Genomic DNA, 16,563 nt, shown 5'->3' on the forward strand with positions numbered 1-16,563 from the left:
CCCTTTTCCCCACTCCTTGTAATATTTCTTTGTAAAGTCTCTCCTTAGGAAGTTCGGATTTTTCTTTTTCTTTCTTTTCTTTTTTTTTTTTTTTTACATGCTTCACCAAATGATCACAATTATCCATTTCATACCCAAACTTTTTTCAGGCTCCTGCTTCCCCACAGGTCCAGACATTGTTCCCCCCCCCCCCCTCCCCTCGGCGTCTGAACAAGGCCCAGCTGACAGGAGCCGGGAATGCGCTGACCACCGGGAGGCCGGGTCCTGTCCTACCCAGTTCCTGCTCACCTTCTTCACCTTCTTCCACTGAAAAGAAAAGCCCTTTTCTGTCTGATTTAAGACGAAGACGCCGCTCTGAGACCCAAGCATTGTCCCTAAAGGAACAGGCTTTGAAATAAAGTCTCCTGAAACTCGTCCGGAACGAGCCGCACCCACCCTACAACGCCCACTCATCTCCCAGGCCCTGACCGCTGGCAACGGGGTCATGTCCGCTCTCCCTCCATCCCCTACCCCGCCAAGGACTCGGGTCGGCGGAGAAGCCGCCCCATTCGCCTCCCCGCCACCCCTCTCACCCCCGTCGCTTACAACAGGTTCAGGACGGTTCGAATACATCCCATCCCCCATTCCCCGACTCCGGACCGGGGTCCCAAGAACTCACCCTAAGGGGTCGCTCGAAGTCCCGGACGGGACCGCAGCACCTGCACCACAAAAGCCAGAGGGAGCCGTTGACGCAGGCTGCGAGCCCGTCCGCCCACGGCCAGGATCGGACGGTTGTCCAGGCGATTCACCCAGAAATGGACGGTGGTCCAGATCCTCCTCCTCTCGGGAACGCTGATTGGACCAGATGGTTATTATCTTTCGGGAACGCTGATTGGACCAAATGCTATTATCTTTCGGGAACGCTGATTGGACCAGATGTTTATTATCTTTCGGGAACGCTGATTGGGCCAGATGCTTATTATCTTTCGGGAACGCTGATTGGACGGTGATACCGCATCTCCACAATAAACAAGTTTCCGACCCGCCCCCGGCACGTTCCCTTGGCCCCGCCCCCGTGGCCTCCCATTGGACAGCGTTACAGACCTCCGGCGCTGGAGGGCTGGGCGCGGGAGCAGGTCCCGCAGCGAGCCGGGCGGAAAGGCCGCTGTTTGCCTCAGCCCTTCCCCGCCTGACTCCCGCCGCCCTGCACGGGGCTCTGAGCTAAAACAGCGGGGCGCCCGCCTTTGTCCTCCATCTATAACGGGAAGTACTGACTCCGTTTTCCCGCGTGGCGTCCCTGATGCGGACCCGGGGCAGGACAGCACGACTGACCACTTCCGGTGCCAGGGATTGCCCTGGGGGTGGGTTCACTGTGGCTCTGGGCCCGTAATCAAGGACAGAGACACTCAACTGTGACGTCACAACGAGTATGCAAAGTTCCGCCTGGTTCTGACTCAGGACCTTTGGACTGGAGGCCCCTTCCCCCTCCCACTTTAGGTTAGGGCTGGGGTCGGGAAACATTGGCTCCCGTTTCTTCTCCTGCATGGGATGAAGCCCAGAGGCCCCAGCCTCTGTGCAGAACTGAGTCTCTCTGAGCCACAGGTGTGAGGTGTTAGGATTCTCAGGTGTGCGCAGTACACGGCACGGAAATGTTTTAGATCCGTTTTGAGTGTGCCTAGAGAATTTTGTAATACTGTATAATAGGTGGTTGTATTCCTATTTTCACTCATTTAAGAAAAAGCACTCCAAACTTAAATTACGATTGTACCTGGAAACTTTTAATACACTGATTAAATTGGGCCAAAACACCTGGAACATGTCCTACTCACTTAAAAAATTCCCTTGCCCGCCGGCTTGACTTAGTGATTGAGCGTGGACTTATGAACTGCTAGGAGATCATTGGTCTGATTCCCAGAGCACATGCCTGGGTTGCCGGCTGGATCCCCTCTCTCATCATTGATGTTTCTATCTCTCCCTCTCTCTTCTTCTCTGAAATCAATAAAATAAAATACATTTTTAAAGGAAGATACCGTCCAGCCAAGACTAGACCAGAGGCCGAATTTAGTATATGACAAGATGGTAGGGCTGCCCCGCAGGACTGTCAAGGAAACCCAGTGTTTACTGGTAAAACGGGTTCTCGGGATTAAAGCAGAACCTGATGAGAGCAATACCTGCTATTTTCATGTGGTCATGCTGGCCCCCAGGATTCCCACTTAGAGGGAGGGACTGTTAGAGTTGACCTATTCCTTCCAGAAGAATAGCCGATGGCAGTCCCTAAAGTACACTTCATGACCCAAACTTATCCTAATGCAGACAAGTTGGGAAGATATGTTTAGGTATTTTGAAAGGTCAGTGGTCCCCAGCACTGCAGATGCGCACAGTGCTGCCATGGACCCAGGCTCTGTGACATTCTCCCAATGCAGACGACCCATTAGCACCAGCGTTGCTAGCAGATGAAACAGCTGAGCAGCGGAAGACCAACAAAGCCCAAGCCATAGACACGGACGAGGCTCTATGCCAGGAATTCTATTTAAATCGATCTGACCATCACGTGTGCATCACTTCTCCTTTTTTGTTCGCATTTAATGGACACAGTCTTAGAGACATTATAGAATAAAAGCCCACACATCTTCAGTCCTTTGGTGATGAAATGCACATTAGCACCTTTGTAATTTTATTAACCAATGTCACCCCAATAAACTCGATTAAAAATAAACACGCATTAGCAACTCTATGTCTTGTCCTGATTCACTGTTGCAATGTGTGAGCAGAGGATAGAAGTATCATCTGGATTGTTGCAAAACATTTAAAAGCCTGGCCCCTCTCTGCTTTTATTCTTTTTTTTTCTTTATTGATTAAGGTATTACATATGTGTCCTTATCGCCTCATTGCCCCTCCCCCTACTCCCCCATTCATGCCCTCACCCCCCTGGTGTCTGTGTCCATTGGTTAGGCTTATATACGTGCATACAAGTCCTTTGGTTGATTTCTCCCCCTCTGCTTTTATTCTTTCCCCCTCATCATGGTTTTCAGTGGTCGGCAAACTCATTAGTCAACAGAGCCAAATATCAACAGTACAACGATTGAAATTTCTTTTGAGAGCCAAATTTTTTAAACTTCTTCTAACGCCACTTCTTCAAAATAGACTCGCCCTGGCCGTGGTATTTTGTGGAAGAGCCACACTCAAGGGGCCAAAGAGCTGCATGTGGCTCGTGAGCCGCAGTTTGCCGACCATGGGTTAGGTAAACAGCACTGTGAATAAAGGTAGTCGTTAGGATTAGTTGCAGGGGTGTGAGTGTTTTCCTTTATTATTTTTTGATGGAGTGTGGGGCGCGGCTACAGTGTTTGAACAGATTCAAGCCTCGGACTGATGAGAGGGCACAGTCCTCTCATGGCCACGTGCAAGTCCCAGCCTGGAGGGCAGAGCCCTCCCAGCACAATGATAGCCAACAGCGTAGTTGTGAGCTTGAACCTATGGTCCGAACACGTGGCCCCATGTGCCTGAGTGATATAGGCTGCAAGTAAACAAAGCTTGATCAGGTGCATGTAATTGAGTAGGATCGAAACTCAAGAGAATGTTGTAAACATCTTGACCACGCCCTTACTTTGCCTCTGGCATCTGCTATAAAATAAAGACACGGCTTGTAGACCGTGGGGCTCGCTCTCCAGCAGAGAAGCAGCGTCCCACCGAGACCCAGCTTTCATTCTCTTGTCTGTCTTTTCTAAGCCTTTCAGCCGCCCCCACTCAGGGTCACCCTTGGCCGTGCCGGTGCAGCACAGGGGAGGCAGTTTTAATTCTATGGGCTCCTTTACCCCCTTTTATGGCGACCTAATGGCATTGATTAAAAGCAGCTAATCAGTTCTTCAGACTATGCTTCCTGGCCAACTCTAACTTCATTTAGATGCTGTGGATGGACAAGCTTGATTGTTTGAACCAAAATGGGAACATTAAACAAACATCGATGCCCTCACTAATAGCATTGTGACTTTGCTGTCAAATGTAGAATCCTCCCTTCAAGAAAAAGCTTGTGACCATTTTGTATAACTTGTCTGAAAACTTCTGTAAATCTTATATTTTAGTAAAACATTCTACTTTGCCTTTGTACAATTTATTTTACTGTTTATTTCATTTTCCCAATGCAACAATCACATTTAGAAATTAAAACTGATGAAACATTCTGTTTGGATCTTCACCATCTGACAAGTTGAATGGCAAGAGGTGGATTATGACAGTTTTTTTTTCACTGATGCAAATTTTTGTTAAGACATCACTGAATGGAGTATTTTTAAGCTGGCCCTGAGCATGCATAAAGCATCTGTATCTAATGTGTTTGGTTTTTTTTACCTCCTATAAATTTGAAATACATGTGTTTGCTTTGCCTGGTCAGCTAGACCCGTGGTCGGCAAACTGCGGCTCGTGAGCCACATGCGGCTCTTTGGCCCCTTGAGTGTGGCTCTTCCATAAAATACCATGGCCTGGGCGAGTCTATTTTGAAGAAGTGGCGTTAGAAGAAGTTTCAATCGTTGTACTGTTGATATTTGGCTCTGTTGACTAATGAGTTTGCCGACCACTGAGCTAGACGATCATTGGTATCTTGCCACGATATTGAAAATGACTGTACATGAGAGTCCCAGCAAAACAGCGGTTTGACTGTGTGTAGGACTTACACATTGTACCACATTTGTGACAGGCATTTGAGTTACGATCTTAGTTCTTGTCTGAAAACTTCATGTGTGACCACTGGTGCGTGCTATTCGGAGACACCAACCTGATCATCTTTTGGGGTTTGCTGAGGCATTTGTAAGTCTTCCTTATAGACCCGATGAGCAAATCTCAAGCTACCAGCTTATATAAGTATCATCAGAAAAGCTTCTTCATTAAAGAGCATCAAATCCTCTATTACTGATTCTTATTTTTATCCCTCTAGTGCAGGGGTCCTCAAACTTTTTAAACAGGGGGCCAGTTCACTGTCCCTCAGACCGTTGGAGGGCCGGACTATAGTTTAAAAAAAACTATGAACAAATTCCTATGCACACTGCACATATCTTATTTTGAAAACAACAAAACGGCAGAAACACCCGCATGTGGCCCGCGGGCCGTAGTTTGAGGACGCCTGCTCTAGTGTTTGCTATGGGAACTTCTTTTATTCTTTAATTTGATATTCAGTAAATTTTTCCTGCATTGACAGAGTTCTTTCCCCCCCAAAACTGTTCAAAGCTGTTCTTTCCCACCCCTCTCCATATCTAATTCCTGATTGTTATTTTTAAATACATATATTTTTATTGATTTCAGAGAGGAAGGGAGAGATAGAAACATCAATGATGAGAGAGAACCATCAATAAGCAGCCTCCTGCACACCCCACACCTGGGACCAAGCTGAAACCTGGCCATGTGCCCTGAGAATTGGCGGTTATTATTTTTAAGTCATCAATGTAGCCACTCCTAAGTATGTAAATGTTAACCTGTGGGTTGGAATCCTTGTCTCTTGCAGTTTCAAGGAAATGGATACTGTAGCCCACCTGCATTTCCCCTATTCTTTTTTAATTTTTGTTAATCCCCACCAGAGGATATTTTTTCTATTTATGTTTAGAGAGAATGGGAAGGAGGGAGGCAGATGGGGAGGGAGAGAGAGAAAAACACCAATGTTTTTCACTTCGATTGGTTGCCTCCCACATGCACCAATGGGCCAGGGATTGAATCTGCAAACCCAGGTACATGCCCTTGACTGGGAATTGAACCCACTACTCTTCTGTGCCTGGGCCAACACTCTAGCCACTGAACCACACTGGCCAGGGCTGAACTTCCCCCATTCTTAATCTCATAATTTTTTTATTATATTATTATTATTATTTTTGTTAATCCTCACTTGAGGATATTTTTCCATTGATTTTTAGAGAGTGGAAGGGAGCCCTGGCCAGTTTGGCTCAGTGGATAGAGTGTCAGCCTGTGGACCGAAGGGTCCCAGGTTCGATTCCGGTCAGGGGCACATGCCTGGGTTGGGGGCTTGGTCCAACCTGCAGGAGGCAGCCAATCAATGATTTCCTCTCATCATTGATGTTTCTATCTCTCTCTTCCTCTCCCTTCCTCTCTGAAATCAATAACAATATTAAAAAAAGAAAAGAAAAAGAGAGAGTGGAAGGGAGGGGGAGAAACAGAAACATCGATGTGAGAGAGACACATTGATTGGTTGCCTCCTGCATGAGCCCCGACCAGGGCCGGACCAGGGAGGAGCCTGCAATTGAGGTACATGCCATTGACCAGAATTGAACACGGACCCTTTGGTCCGCTGGCCAATGCTCTGTCCACTGAGCCAAACCAGCTAGAGCTTTAATCTCATAACTTTTAGAGTTTCTTCTCAATATGGAGTCTTTTATTGTGCTCCTATTATTATCTATTAAAATTAGGGTGTGTTTTTTTTTAACATAAAAATGCTAGTCTCTTTAGGGTATATGGTATGAAATTTCTAAAAATCTGTTATGTCCTGGTATGTTATCAGTCGACATTTAGAAATGCATGTTACAGAAATAACAAAATTTCATTGTCAATTGCGTTATAATGCCCTGTCATCAGATCTTGGCCAGTTCTGTGTCTTTTAAAATTAGTTTTACTCTGGTATTTGTTTGTTTGTTTGACTCTGATATTTAGACAAGAATTGTTCCTGCAACAGTGCTTCCTCTTCAGGCAGATTCATAGAGACTTGGACAAGTACAGGCTTCTAATAACTAAGGCCCATTTGCCTTCACGTGGGAGGGACAATGATCCATCTTCCAAGAGCTTCCCCCAGGCTCCCTGCACAGCCCCTCAATATGGCCCAGGCGGCACCCCCAGGCCTCTCCTGATCTTTGTTTTTAATATATTTTATTGATTTTTTACAGGGAGGAAGAGAGAGGGATAGAGAGTTAGAAACATCGATGAGAGAGAAACATCCATCAGCTGCCTCTTGCACACCCCCCACTGGGGATGTGCCCGCAACCAAGGTACATGCCCTTGACCGGAATCGAACCTGGGACCCTTGAGTCCGCAGGCCGACGCTCTATCCACTGAGCCAAACCGGTTTCGGCATGGCCTCTCCTGATCTTGCCCACATCAGCACACGGCCCGTGACATGGAAGAAGTCACGTTAACATGGGAGACAGGCCTCTGGTGCAGGGCGCTACAGGCTTCGCTGGACCATCTGGGAAGGAGAAGGGCTGTGACCCCACAGAAAATTCAGGACCCAGGCACGGCCCCGAGGTTTGGGTGTCCTTGGTCAGGTGAGATGTGTGCTGCCCCAGAGGCTGTGTTTGATGGGGTGCAAGCCTCTCCAGCCCCTGGAAACGTGAAAGGGGTGCCAGCCTTTAGAGATTTGGCATTTGGAAGGACTTTTCAAAGTATACGTATATTTTATGGATTTTTAGAGAGAGAGACGTCAGCTGCAGCGGATAGAGCCCACAACCCAGGCATGTGCCCTTGACCAGGAACCAAACCAGCAACCTTTTGGTGCACAGGACAATGCCCAACCAACTGGGCCACACTGGCCAGGCCTGGGAGGACTTTACTCCCCCCTGGCACAGTGCCTCTGTCCCTTATGCACCTGGTAAGGAAAGCACACGTGGGACAGGAGGTCGGCCTACAAGCCACCTCTGCGAAGAAAAGCAATGCTGGTCAAGCTGATTACAGCTCTAGGCATTTTGCAAGCAGGGCTACCATCCCACTTGTCTGGGACTCCGGGTGCTATGGGCCGGGCACTGTGGCAGAGACCACAGGGGATAGTACCCCTCGGATGGGTCCCAGCTCCGGAGACACCGGAAACCTGCCGCGCCCAAAGGCACGGCCTCTGGCAGGGTCCACAGTGCTCCTGCAGGTGGGGCCTCTCACAAAGGAATGGCCCGCAGCTCCCTGGGCAGAAGGCAGAGCTGTCTGGCCCGAGGCTCCTCAAGAGTTCTGGACACTCACCCTTTGCACTGACCACTGGGCAGCTTTAAAGGGATCAATCCAGTGGTTTGGACAACGGGAAGCCGACGGGTGGACGATCGTGAGCGTGACTTGTGGGGTCAGGATGTGTGGGGACACATTTGGGTTCACCTGCAAGAGCCTGAGGTAGTCCTCACTCCTCCACATCCAGACTCATGAGGCACTGACAGCCCCCGACCTTCGGGAGCAGATGCTCTGGCCCGGGTATGAGCCCTGCAGTCGACCCTTCAGTAGTACAACACATTGGGTGCATGGAAAGGGTGGCCACCGAGGTGCCCAGGTGGGATGGCTTATCGCCACGGATGCCAACTGCCTTTGAACGACAGTGACTTGACTAACACAGCAACACATTTCCTGTGTGTCCTAAACAACACCCTAGACAACTGCCAAAAGAACAGCTGCCCAGCACCAGAGCTCCCAACTGGCGAAGGATGGACAAATGGGCATGTCAGGCCACGTCCTGCGAGTGAGCGTGCTAAATGTGCCTGGGTTTGTGCGGACATTGTGTCTGGCCCAACCCACACTTTCCTCTGTAGCCACACAAACCAGAACGCACCATTAGGGGGTTGGAAAAGCTGAATACTATGTATGAATTCCCTTGTTGAATGGACAGTGACAGGGCTCACACTTCAAAACTAGTAAAAGAACATGACAGTGAATGGAGGTTCCATCATATAACCCCCAAGCAGCAGGACCGTCAGAAAAAGGAAAAAGGAATATTGGATCAGCTGATCCAATGAACAGTAACACCACCTTGTCCGGTGGACTACATACTGTCCTGTGATCTAATACATTTGAATGATCAACCAGTAGGGCCTGTAGCTGAAGGGGCCTGATGGACACCTAAGAGGGACCGTGACGGGGAGCCTGGGGAAGGGTCTGTGGAATCTTCTGCCTACGAGGGAACTAACGCCAACGTGTGTTCGGGTGGGGCTCTTCCAGGTGGGCAGAGCACCAGACGGATGTGCTGTACCTCGGGCCCACCGGGTTCCCAGGCAGGTCTCCGGACAGTATGGATCTGAGTCATGGCTTCTTCTGCCTCCAAACCTCATGCGTCTTCCCCTTCCTGTGACCGCCAGCCCAGAGGACAGTGGGATTTGGTTTCCCACATCACCCAGAGGACCACACAATTCAGTGGAACCATCGGACACCACCTTTATCTTCATGCCACAGGGTCTCTCTTCTTAACGAAATGCATTGTGTCCAGTTTCCAACCAAGATTAAGCAAGATAAGCAGAGGTCAAATTATGAACATAATCAGATGAGACTGTCTTCTTCCCACATTTATAATTTCTGTGTAGAACACGTGTGGCAGCCACTAGCAACACATGTGGGAGATACATCTTTCAGTAATAAAGACTGAGGGCGAGCATAGATACCGAGTCAGAGAATTCCAGTACCTGCAGCAGTAAACCAGAAAAGAAATTTCAACAATATAAGACTTGTATCATGATCACATACTAGGAACATAATGGAAAGTATCAAAAACACTTTTATTGAAAAAATATCAAGTTGCACATGAAAAATAACAAAACAAGAAAACACCCATCAACCCCTGAGTCAAAAGACATTGTAATAGAAGTGAGACAAGTTTCATATAACTGTACAATTAAGTAAACTCAAATGTAGCAAAATGCATGCAGTACAGATGAAGGGGACACAGGGGGGTAATTGTATCTTAAGTGTTCACAGCAGTAACACAAACTAGAAATGAACACACAGGGATCCCTCTTCCGGGTGAGGCACTTATAAGGAAAACCGTATTTGTAACAAAAGATTTCTGTACTGCCCCGAGTTTTCATGCACAAGCTAAGTAAAGATCTAAACATCTCCCACCTACTTTCCACTCTCCAGTGTTTCCTCAGTGATGAGGTTTTAAGGAAAAATAAATACAGTCCCTGTATTCAGAGCTTCGGTCCAGTGTGTGTCCTCCCATGTCTTCGCAAGGATGCGTAATGCTTGAAGGCCTCGCCACATTTCAGACATTCGTAGGGTTTCTCCCCGGTGTGTATTCGCATGTGTCTTTGCAGGGCTGAGGGACACCTGAACGCTTTCCCACACACCTTACATTCATAGGGCTTCTCTTCACTGTGTGTTTTCACGTGCTCTCGAAGGGATGAGGAATAATCGAAGGCTTTCCCACATTCTGTACATTCATAGCGTTTCCTTTCACTGTGCATTTTCACATGTTTTCTAAAGTATTTGGGACAACGGAAGCCCCTCCCACATTCCTTACACTCATACGGTTTCTCCCCAGTGTGCGTCCTCACGTGTGATTGCAGGGATGGTAGGTGCCGGAAGGCTTTGCCACACTGCTGACATTCATAAGGTCTCTCTCCAGTGTGCATCCTCACGTGTTCTCGAAGGTAGGAGTAAAATCGAAATGCTTTCCCACAGTGCTGACATTCATAGGGTTTCTCCCCAGTGTGCATTCTCACATGTTCTCGTAGGTAGGAGTTACAGCTGAAGGCTTTCCCACATTCCTTACATTCGTAGGGCTTCTCTCCAGTGTGAGTTCTTACATGTCGTCTGAGGTGGCACCCAAACATAAAGGCTTTCCCACACACTTGACACGTGTGGATCTTCTGTCCACATGGACCTCTCATATGTCCCTGAAAGGATGAGTAGCAAGTGAAAGCTTTTCCACATTTCTTACACTCGGTAGAGTTTTCACCACTCAGACTCTGTACATCTCTCTCAGATGCTGTCCCCGTATCCTGACATCGATGGGGTTTCTCCACCAGGTCTGTTTCCACCCGAGTGCTCAGACATGAGACACACCTGCAGGCTTGTCCACATTCCTCACACGGAAGAGGTTTGTGTCTAGTGGGAGATCTCTGTAGATTCTTAAGGAGAGAACAACCCGTGCAGGCATTCTCACGCTTAGTACACCCACAGTGCTTAACTCCAGTCGGATGTCGCTCATGCACAGGACGATCTGTGATCTGGTTCCCGGTGTCTCCACCTTGACTTCCTTCATTACTCTCACAGGGAGTCTCCAGCACATGACTTCTGTTCAAAAGAAATAGAACATAATTAGGGCTATAATAAGGGATTTCTCTATTCATAATTTATAGGTGGTTGTTAATGGTTATGGTGAGTATATATTTACCATCTTCAACAAATGGGTATGTTTTCTACGCTGTCTACACTGTGGAATAAGCTTAACGCTCTGGCTGAGCTCAGAGCAATCATTTTTAGTGTTTCTTACATCTGGGGTTTCCCTATCATTGTTTCCAAATGAATTCTGCTTAGACACTCGATATCTACATCACGTTTATGAAAATACTGCCTGGCGATCATTCTCTAAGTACACAATTGTCTAGCTAGGTTTATACTTTTTCTTTAATTTCAAGTTAGTCTAACACTCTGCCTAGATCCCCCTTCTCCTGTGGGAATGGTACTCACCTCAAATACCTCTCCTGGGTTTGGTGCTCATCTATGATATTACGAAATGTCCACTTTTCTCCAAAAACAGACCAGGGATCGTTTCTTGTGAGTCTTACTCTATTGTCTTCACTGGATATTTCAGTCTCCAGGTTTTTCCGTCCGGGGCTTGATCCACTGGTTTTGACTTGAGTGCAACAAGCTGCAACAATGAATAGCACGTGGGCATATCATGTTTTACTGCGCTGTGCTTGATTGTGCTATGCAGATACTGCCTTTTCTACAAATTGAAGGCAAGAACCTCCGTCAGCAAAAAGATTATGACTTGTTGAAGTCTGGGATAATGGTTAGCATTTGGTAGCAATAAAGTATTTTTAACTGAAGCATGTAGGTTTTGTGGATTTTTTTTGACATAATGTCATCGCACACTCAATAGACTACAGTATAGTATAAATTTAACTTTTAAAAATCCTCACTAAAGGACATGCTCATTGATTTTAGAGAGAGGGGAAGAGAGAGAGAGAAACACTGATATGAGAAACATTGATCAGTTGCCTTCCCATATGCATCCCAACTATGGATCAAACCTGCAACCTTTTGGTGTACAGGATGATGCTTCAACAGACTGAGCCACATGTTTTTTAAAATATGTTTTTATTGATTTTAGAGAGAGGGGGAGAGGGATAGAGAGATAGAAACATCTATGAGAGAGAAGCATTGATTGGCTGCCTCCTGCAGCCCCTAGGGGTATTGAGCCTGCAACCGGAGCATGTGCCTGGAATGGGAATTGAACTGGTGACCCCTTGGTCGACCTCAACCACTGAGCCACCCTGGCCTGGCAATAAAAATATATTTAAAAAAGAAGTACTTCTAAAGAAATGGAGACTGGCCCTGACCAGTTTGGCTCAGTGGATAGAGCGTTGGCCTGTAGACTGAAAGGTCCCAGGTTCAATTCCGGTCAAGGGCATGTACCTTGGTTTCGGGTACATCCCCAGTAGGGGGTGTGCAGGAGGCAGCTTATCGATGTTTCTCTCTCATCGATGTTTCTAACTCTCTATCCCTCTCCCTTCCTCTCTGTAAAAAAATCAATAAAACATATTTTATTTTAAAAAAAGAAAGAAATGGAGACTGGATTTGAGGTAAATGTTATCAGAAAATCAAAGTAGGAATTGGAGAAAATGCACGTGCCCAATGGTCCCTTTACAAGAGGAGATACCAAAAGTCTTCCCAAGTGAGTGAGGATGGATGAAAAGTCCAACAGGGAAGCCACATGAAAGACAAATGTCACCCAACTCAAACACAGACTGAGGCATGTTTCTAAGTGATGTGTTAAATACCATACCCTCATGTGGAATCTGTTCCTCCTGAGGGGTGTTGCTCTCCTGGTGTTCACAGACACTAAGGCCCTAGATGAAGTATTCCTCCCAGTCCCAATGCCATTGGGAGGTCGGATAGGGTGTGGCTCCTGGAGAAAAGCTCATCATGAGAGAGGATGGAGGGCAGTGCACATTTCAGGACCTGGGCCGATGCTATGATTTTCAAGGCTTTTGGTGATGGGTGAGCATGGCTTTAATTGTAGCAAGATTACCACGTCAAACATGTACTAACCACAGTGTAACGTCCTCAGGGTGAAAACCGTAAGGCTGCTCCCGCTGATCCAAAACAAACTGGAGAGACTATGGTCACACTTTTAAAATTATAGAACCTCAGGCTTTTATTTTTCATTTATTTTTTAAAAATATATTTTTTATTGATTTCAGAGAAGAAAGGAGAGGGAGAGAGAGACAAACACATGAATGATAAGGGAGAATCATTGGTCAGCTGCCTCCTACACACCCCGGACTAGGGATTGAACTCACAACCTGGGCATGTGCCATGACCAGGAATCGAACCATGACCTCCAAACTTCATTTTTTTTTTTTTACAAAAAAATACTTTCATTGATTGAATAAGCACTGACATGAGCCACACTGAACAGGCAAGAACCTCAGACTTTTATTTAAGAGAAATAACACATCCATTTAAACATGAAACTTCCTCATGGGAAAGCCATCTGCCCCTCGGTAAGGTCCACGAAGGCTTGAACTGTGTCTGTCCTCCTTTCAACCTATTCTTTGGCCCCAATAAGGGATGAATATTGTATAAAATATCTCTTCCCTGAACTCTAGGATGATCCTTACCCACGGAGGCCAGGTTCCTGCAGGTCTCCAGCATCACTTCTCTGTAGAGCTCCCTCTGAGCGCCATCCAGCAAAGCCCACTCTTCCCGGGTGAAGTTCACAGCCACATCCGCAAAGACCACCGAGTTCTGAAACATGCCACGTGTTCTATTTCAACAAGGCACCTCTTCACCAGCATGTGCAGGAGGATGGGGGAGGCTGCCAGGGAACGGAACTCCATTCCTAGGACTCCTGAGCTCACATTCTCATGGGAAATGACAATCAGTAAACAAACCAAATGCAGTGCACTCAGTGATGGTAAATGCTTGGAACCTTGAAGCCAAGTGTGACAACAACTGATAGGAATTTATACACACATAATTAAAAAGAAGGATTTGAATGAGATACAGCAGATCCTGCGGTAAGCTGAAGACTGAAAAATAAAATTATCATTCAGATAAATGGAAACGAATACTGGGCTTGCTCAAAGGTGACTTCCTTGTGGCCTCCAAGACCCGAAGCCAGCAGGTCAGCAAGTCATGAGCACTCTGAGATTCCCAGAGCGGCTTGATCTTAACAGTTCTTGCCTTGGAAGTCAACAGCGTCAAGGAGCCTGATCTAGTCCTCTCACATCCAACAGAGGTAGAGACAAGACCCCTTCCAGGAGGAGGTGGACACTGTGGGCACTGACCTAGGCCAGGGCTCAGGGCCTGGGATACCTGTCGGGTAAGAGGCGAGCCAGGTTCCTAAAGAATCGGACAGGCCAGCGGAGCCTCGCAGATCAACAATGCAGTGCCTGAATTCAAGGCAAATGGTCATTCAAAGAAGAGTCACTGAACCCAGCCAGTGTGGCTCAGTGGTTGGGCATTGACACAGGAACCAAGAGGTCACTGGATTAGATTCCAGGTCAGGGCACATGCCCAGGTTGATTCATAATAGCCAGAAAGTGGAAACAACATTAAGTGATTCGGATAAGCAAAATGTGGAAATATTCATGCAATGGAATGTATGTGACAGTAAGAGAATAAAGTTGTGATTCATGGCACAAAATCAATGACCCGTAAGTACATTTTTACCAGGCTTCACGAAGACCACAGACAGTGTGGTACAGAAGCCAATCTATAGAGACAGAAAATAGATGAAGCATGGGGGGACGGGGGGATGGGTTGCAGACTGGATGCAGAGTGACTGCCAGTAGACACAGGTTTCTTTATGGGGTGACAAAAATGTTTCAAAGGAGACTATGGGGGTGGTGGTGCAATTCTGTAAATGAGTGAAATACTGTTATGTTAAACAGGTATACTTTATGGTATTTAAATGATATCTCAAAGCTGTTGAAAAATAGTTTGGACAAGCTAAAAATATATTCTTCTTAAATTAACAGCAATTTTTCTTCAAAAACAACAGAATTCAGGAATACAAAAGGGTGAAAGGAAACAATTCAATTCTAGTAACATTAAAAGTTCATTCACCAACACAGAATAAAGAGAATGAAAAGATAAACCACACTTGGGAAAAAATATGAACTCCACCTGCACATGAAAAGGGGATTCCTAGCCCAGAGGATCTAAGAAAACATCAGACATCAATAAACATGGAAATGAATGAAAGTCGACCACAAGACTGAAAACTGATGCACAGAAGATGAATCAGAAGACGAATCATGATATGCCTCAGTGATGACCAGTAAAACCCTGTGTCACCATAAGATTCCGGATCACACATTACATGGACAAAAATTAAGTTAGATCATTTAAGTGCTGGCAAACATGTGGAGAAAATAAACACACAGGGAGGAAAGGTGTGTGTGTGTTGTTTACTCCTCTTTAAAAGCAAAACTTAGAAAGCTTCCAGATGGCATGGTGGGAGCCTTCTCCCTATTTGCACAGCCCATGCCCGAGTGCACAATCCCTTCTCGCCCACCCCTTGGGATAATTCTTTTGAGTGAAAGTCTCTGCTTACAAAGCTTGGATTTTAAATTTTCCAGGGGCTTGACCCAGTGTTCAAATTTTCCCACCTTTTATCCAGGCTTCTGTTCTCTCAGGCCCAGACACTGCCTCCCTCCCTATCTGAACAAGCACTGACATGCAGACAAGGCTGTTGACCGGAAAGAGGCCCTTCCTGCTCACCCTCCTTCCACGGAACAGAAAGCCCTTTTCTGTCTGATTGGAGACGCGGGCACACCTGACATCTCAGACTTGTCCCTGTTGCAACAGGCTCCCCTCCACCTCCAGCCCCCAGCCCGACAGCCGGCGCTGGTGACCGTTCGCCCTCCGTCCGTCCCACAGCCAGACTCGGGTCGGGATACCGGGACTCGCACGCGGGGACGGGATTGGACGCCGGGACCCACTGCAGCCAAGGGCGGGGAGTCCGGTCGGGACCTTCCAGGGACTTGGGGAGACCCGGCCCACGCCGCTTCCCTTCGCATCGGGTCGTATGAAGCAGCCCCTCCCGGAATTGGGGGCAGGACCAATGCGCTCACCATCTCGGGGCTCAGCACAGTCCAGAGAGTCCACCAGCGGCCCCGCAGGCTGGGCGGGCGGGAGCAACAGGCACATGTAACCAGGAGCCCCGGGGAGCAGGTACCGGCAAGCGTTGCGTCACACGGAGGGAAGTCACACGAGGTCAGCGAGAGGAACTGCCCCGTGCCCTGATTGGACCATGTTTCGGGTTCCCGCTGCCTGATTGGTCGGAACTCACGGAATGGAAAGGGGGCCAGGCCTTCCTACTGTCCCTGGAGTGGGCAATTCCGAGGCCCCGCCCCCGCGCTGCCGCCCCTGCCTCTCTATTCCCTGATAGGACCGCTACGTTCTGAACCCGAGTGATAGGCGGAGGCCGGGGTCACGTGACCGAGCCGGGCGGAACTGCCAGTCCTGGGTCTGGGTCCTTCCCTGCCTGTCCTCTTCTGCGGACCCGGACCTGCCCGCCCTGAACATCAGTTCTCAGCGGAACGCGCTCCCGGCGGGATGAACCCTGCGTCCGCCCACAGGGCCGGTGGCCCCGCCTGAGCGCTCCTCTTGGAGCGGGGCGTCCTGACTCAGTTTCCCGTGGAGCATCCCCTGCACGGAGTCGAGACTGGGCAGGAC

General features: G+C 47.8%; 1 protein-coding gene across 1 annotated transcript; it reads right to left on the reverse strand.

Moving 5' to 3' along the window:
- Positions 1-9,472: 9,472 nt before the first annotated feature.
- Positions 9,473-16,134, reverse strand: LOC307099605 (zinc finger protein 77-like). Its single transcript, XM_079771368.1, has 4 exons — positions 15,960-16,134; positions 13,500-13,626; positions 11,341-11,521; positions 9,473-10,944 (listed from the first exon to the last, which is right to left on the reverse strand). Exons 1-4 carry the CDS (start codon positions 15,960-15,962, stop codon positions 9,837-9,839), a joined length of 1,419 nt encoding a protein of 472 aa, XP_079627494.1. The 5' UTR covers positions 15,963-16,134; the 3' UTR covers positions 9,473-9,836.
- Between the last annotated feature and the right edge of the window lie 429 nt (positions 16,135-16,563).

The sequence above is a fragment of the Cnephaeus nilssonii genome (genome assembly GCF_951640355.1).
Source record: "Cnephaeus nilssonii genome assembly, chromosome: 5".
Lineage (NCBI taxonomy): Eukaryota > Metazoa > Chordata > Mammalia > Chiroptera > Vespertilionidae > Cnephaeus > Cnephaeus nilssonii.

Coding starts and splice junctions, on each gene's coding strand:
- LOC307099605 (XM_079771368.1), bottom strand. Junction 11,522..13,499: donor CAGGAACCTGGCCTCCGTGG/GTAAGGATCATC, acceptor TCATTGTTGCAG/CTTGTTGCACTCAAGTCAAA. Junction 10,945..11,340: donor ACCCAGGAGAGGTATTTGAG/GTGAGTACCATT, acceptor TCTTTTGAACAG/AAGTCATGTGCTGGAGACTC.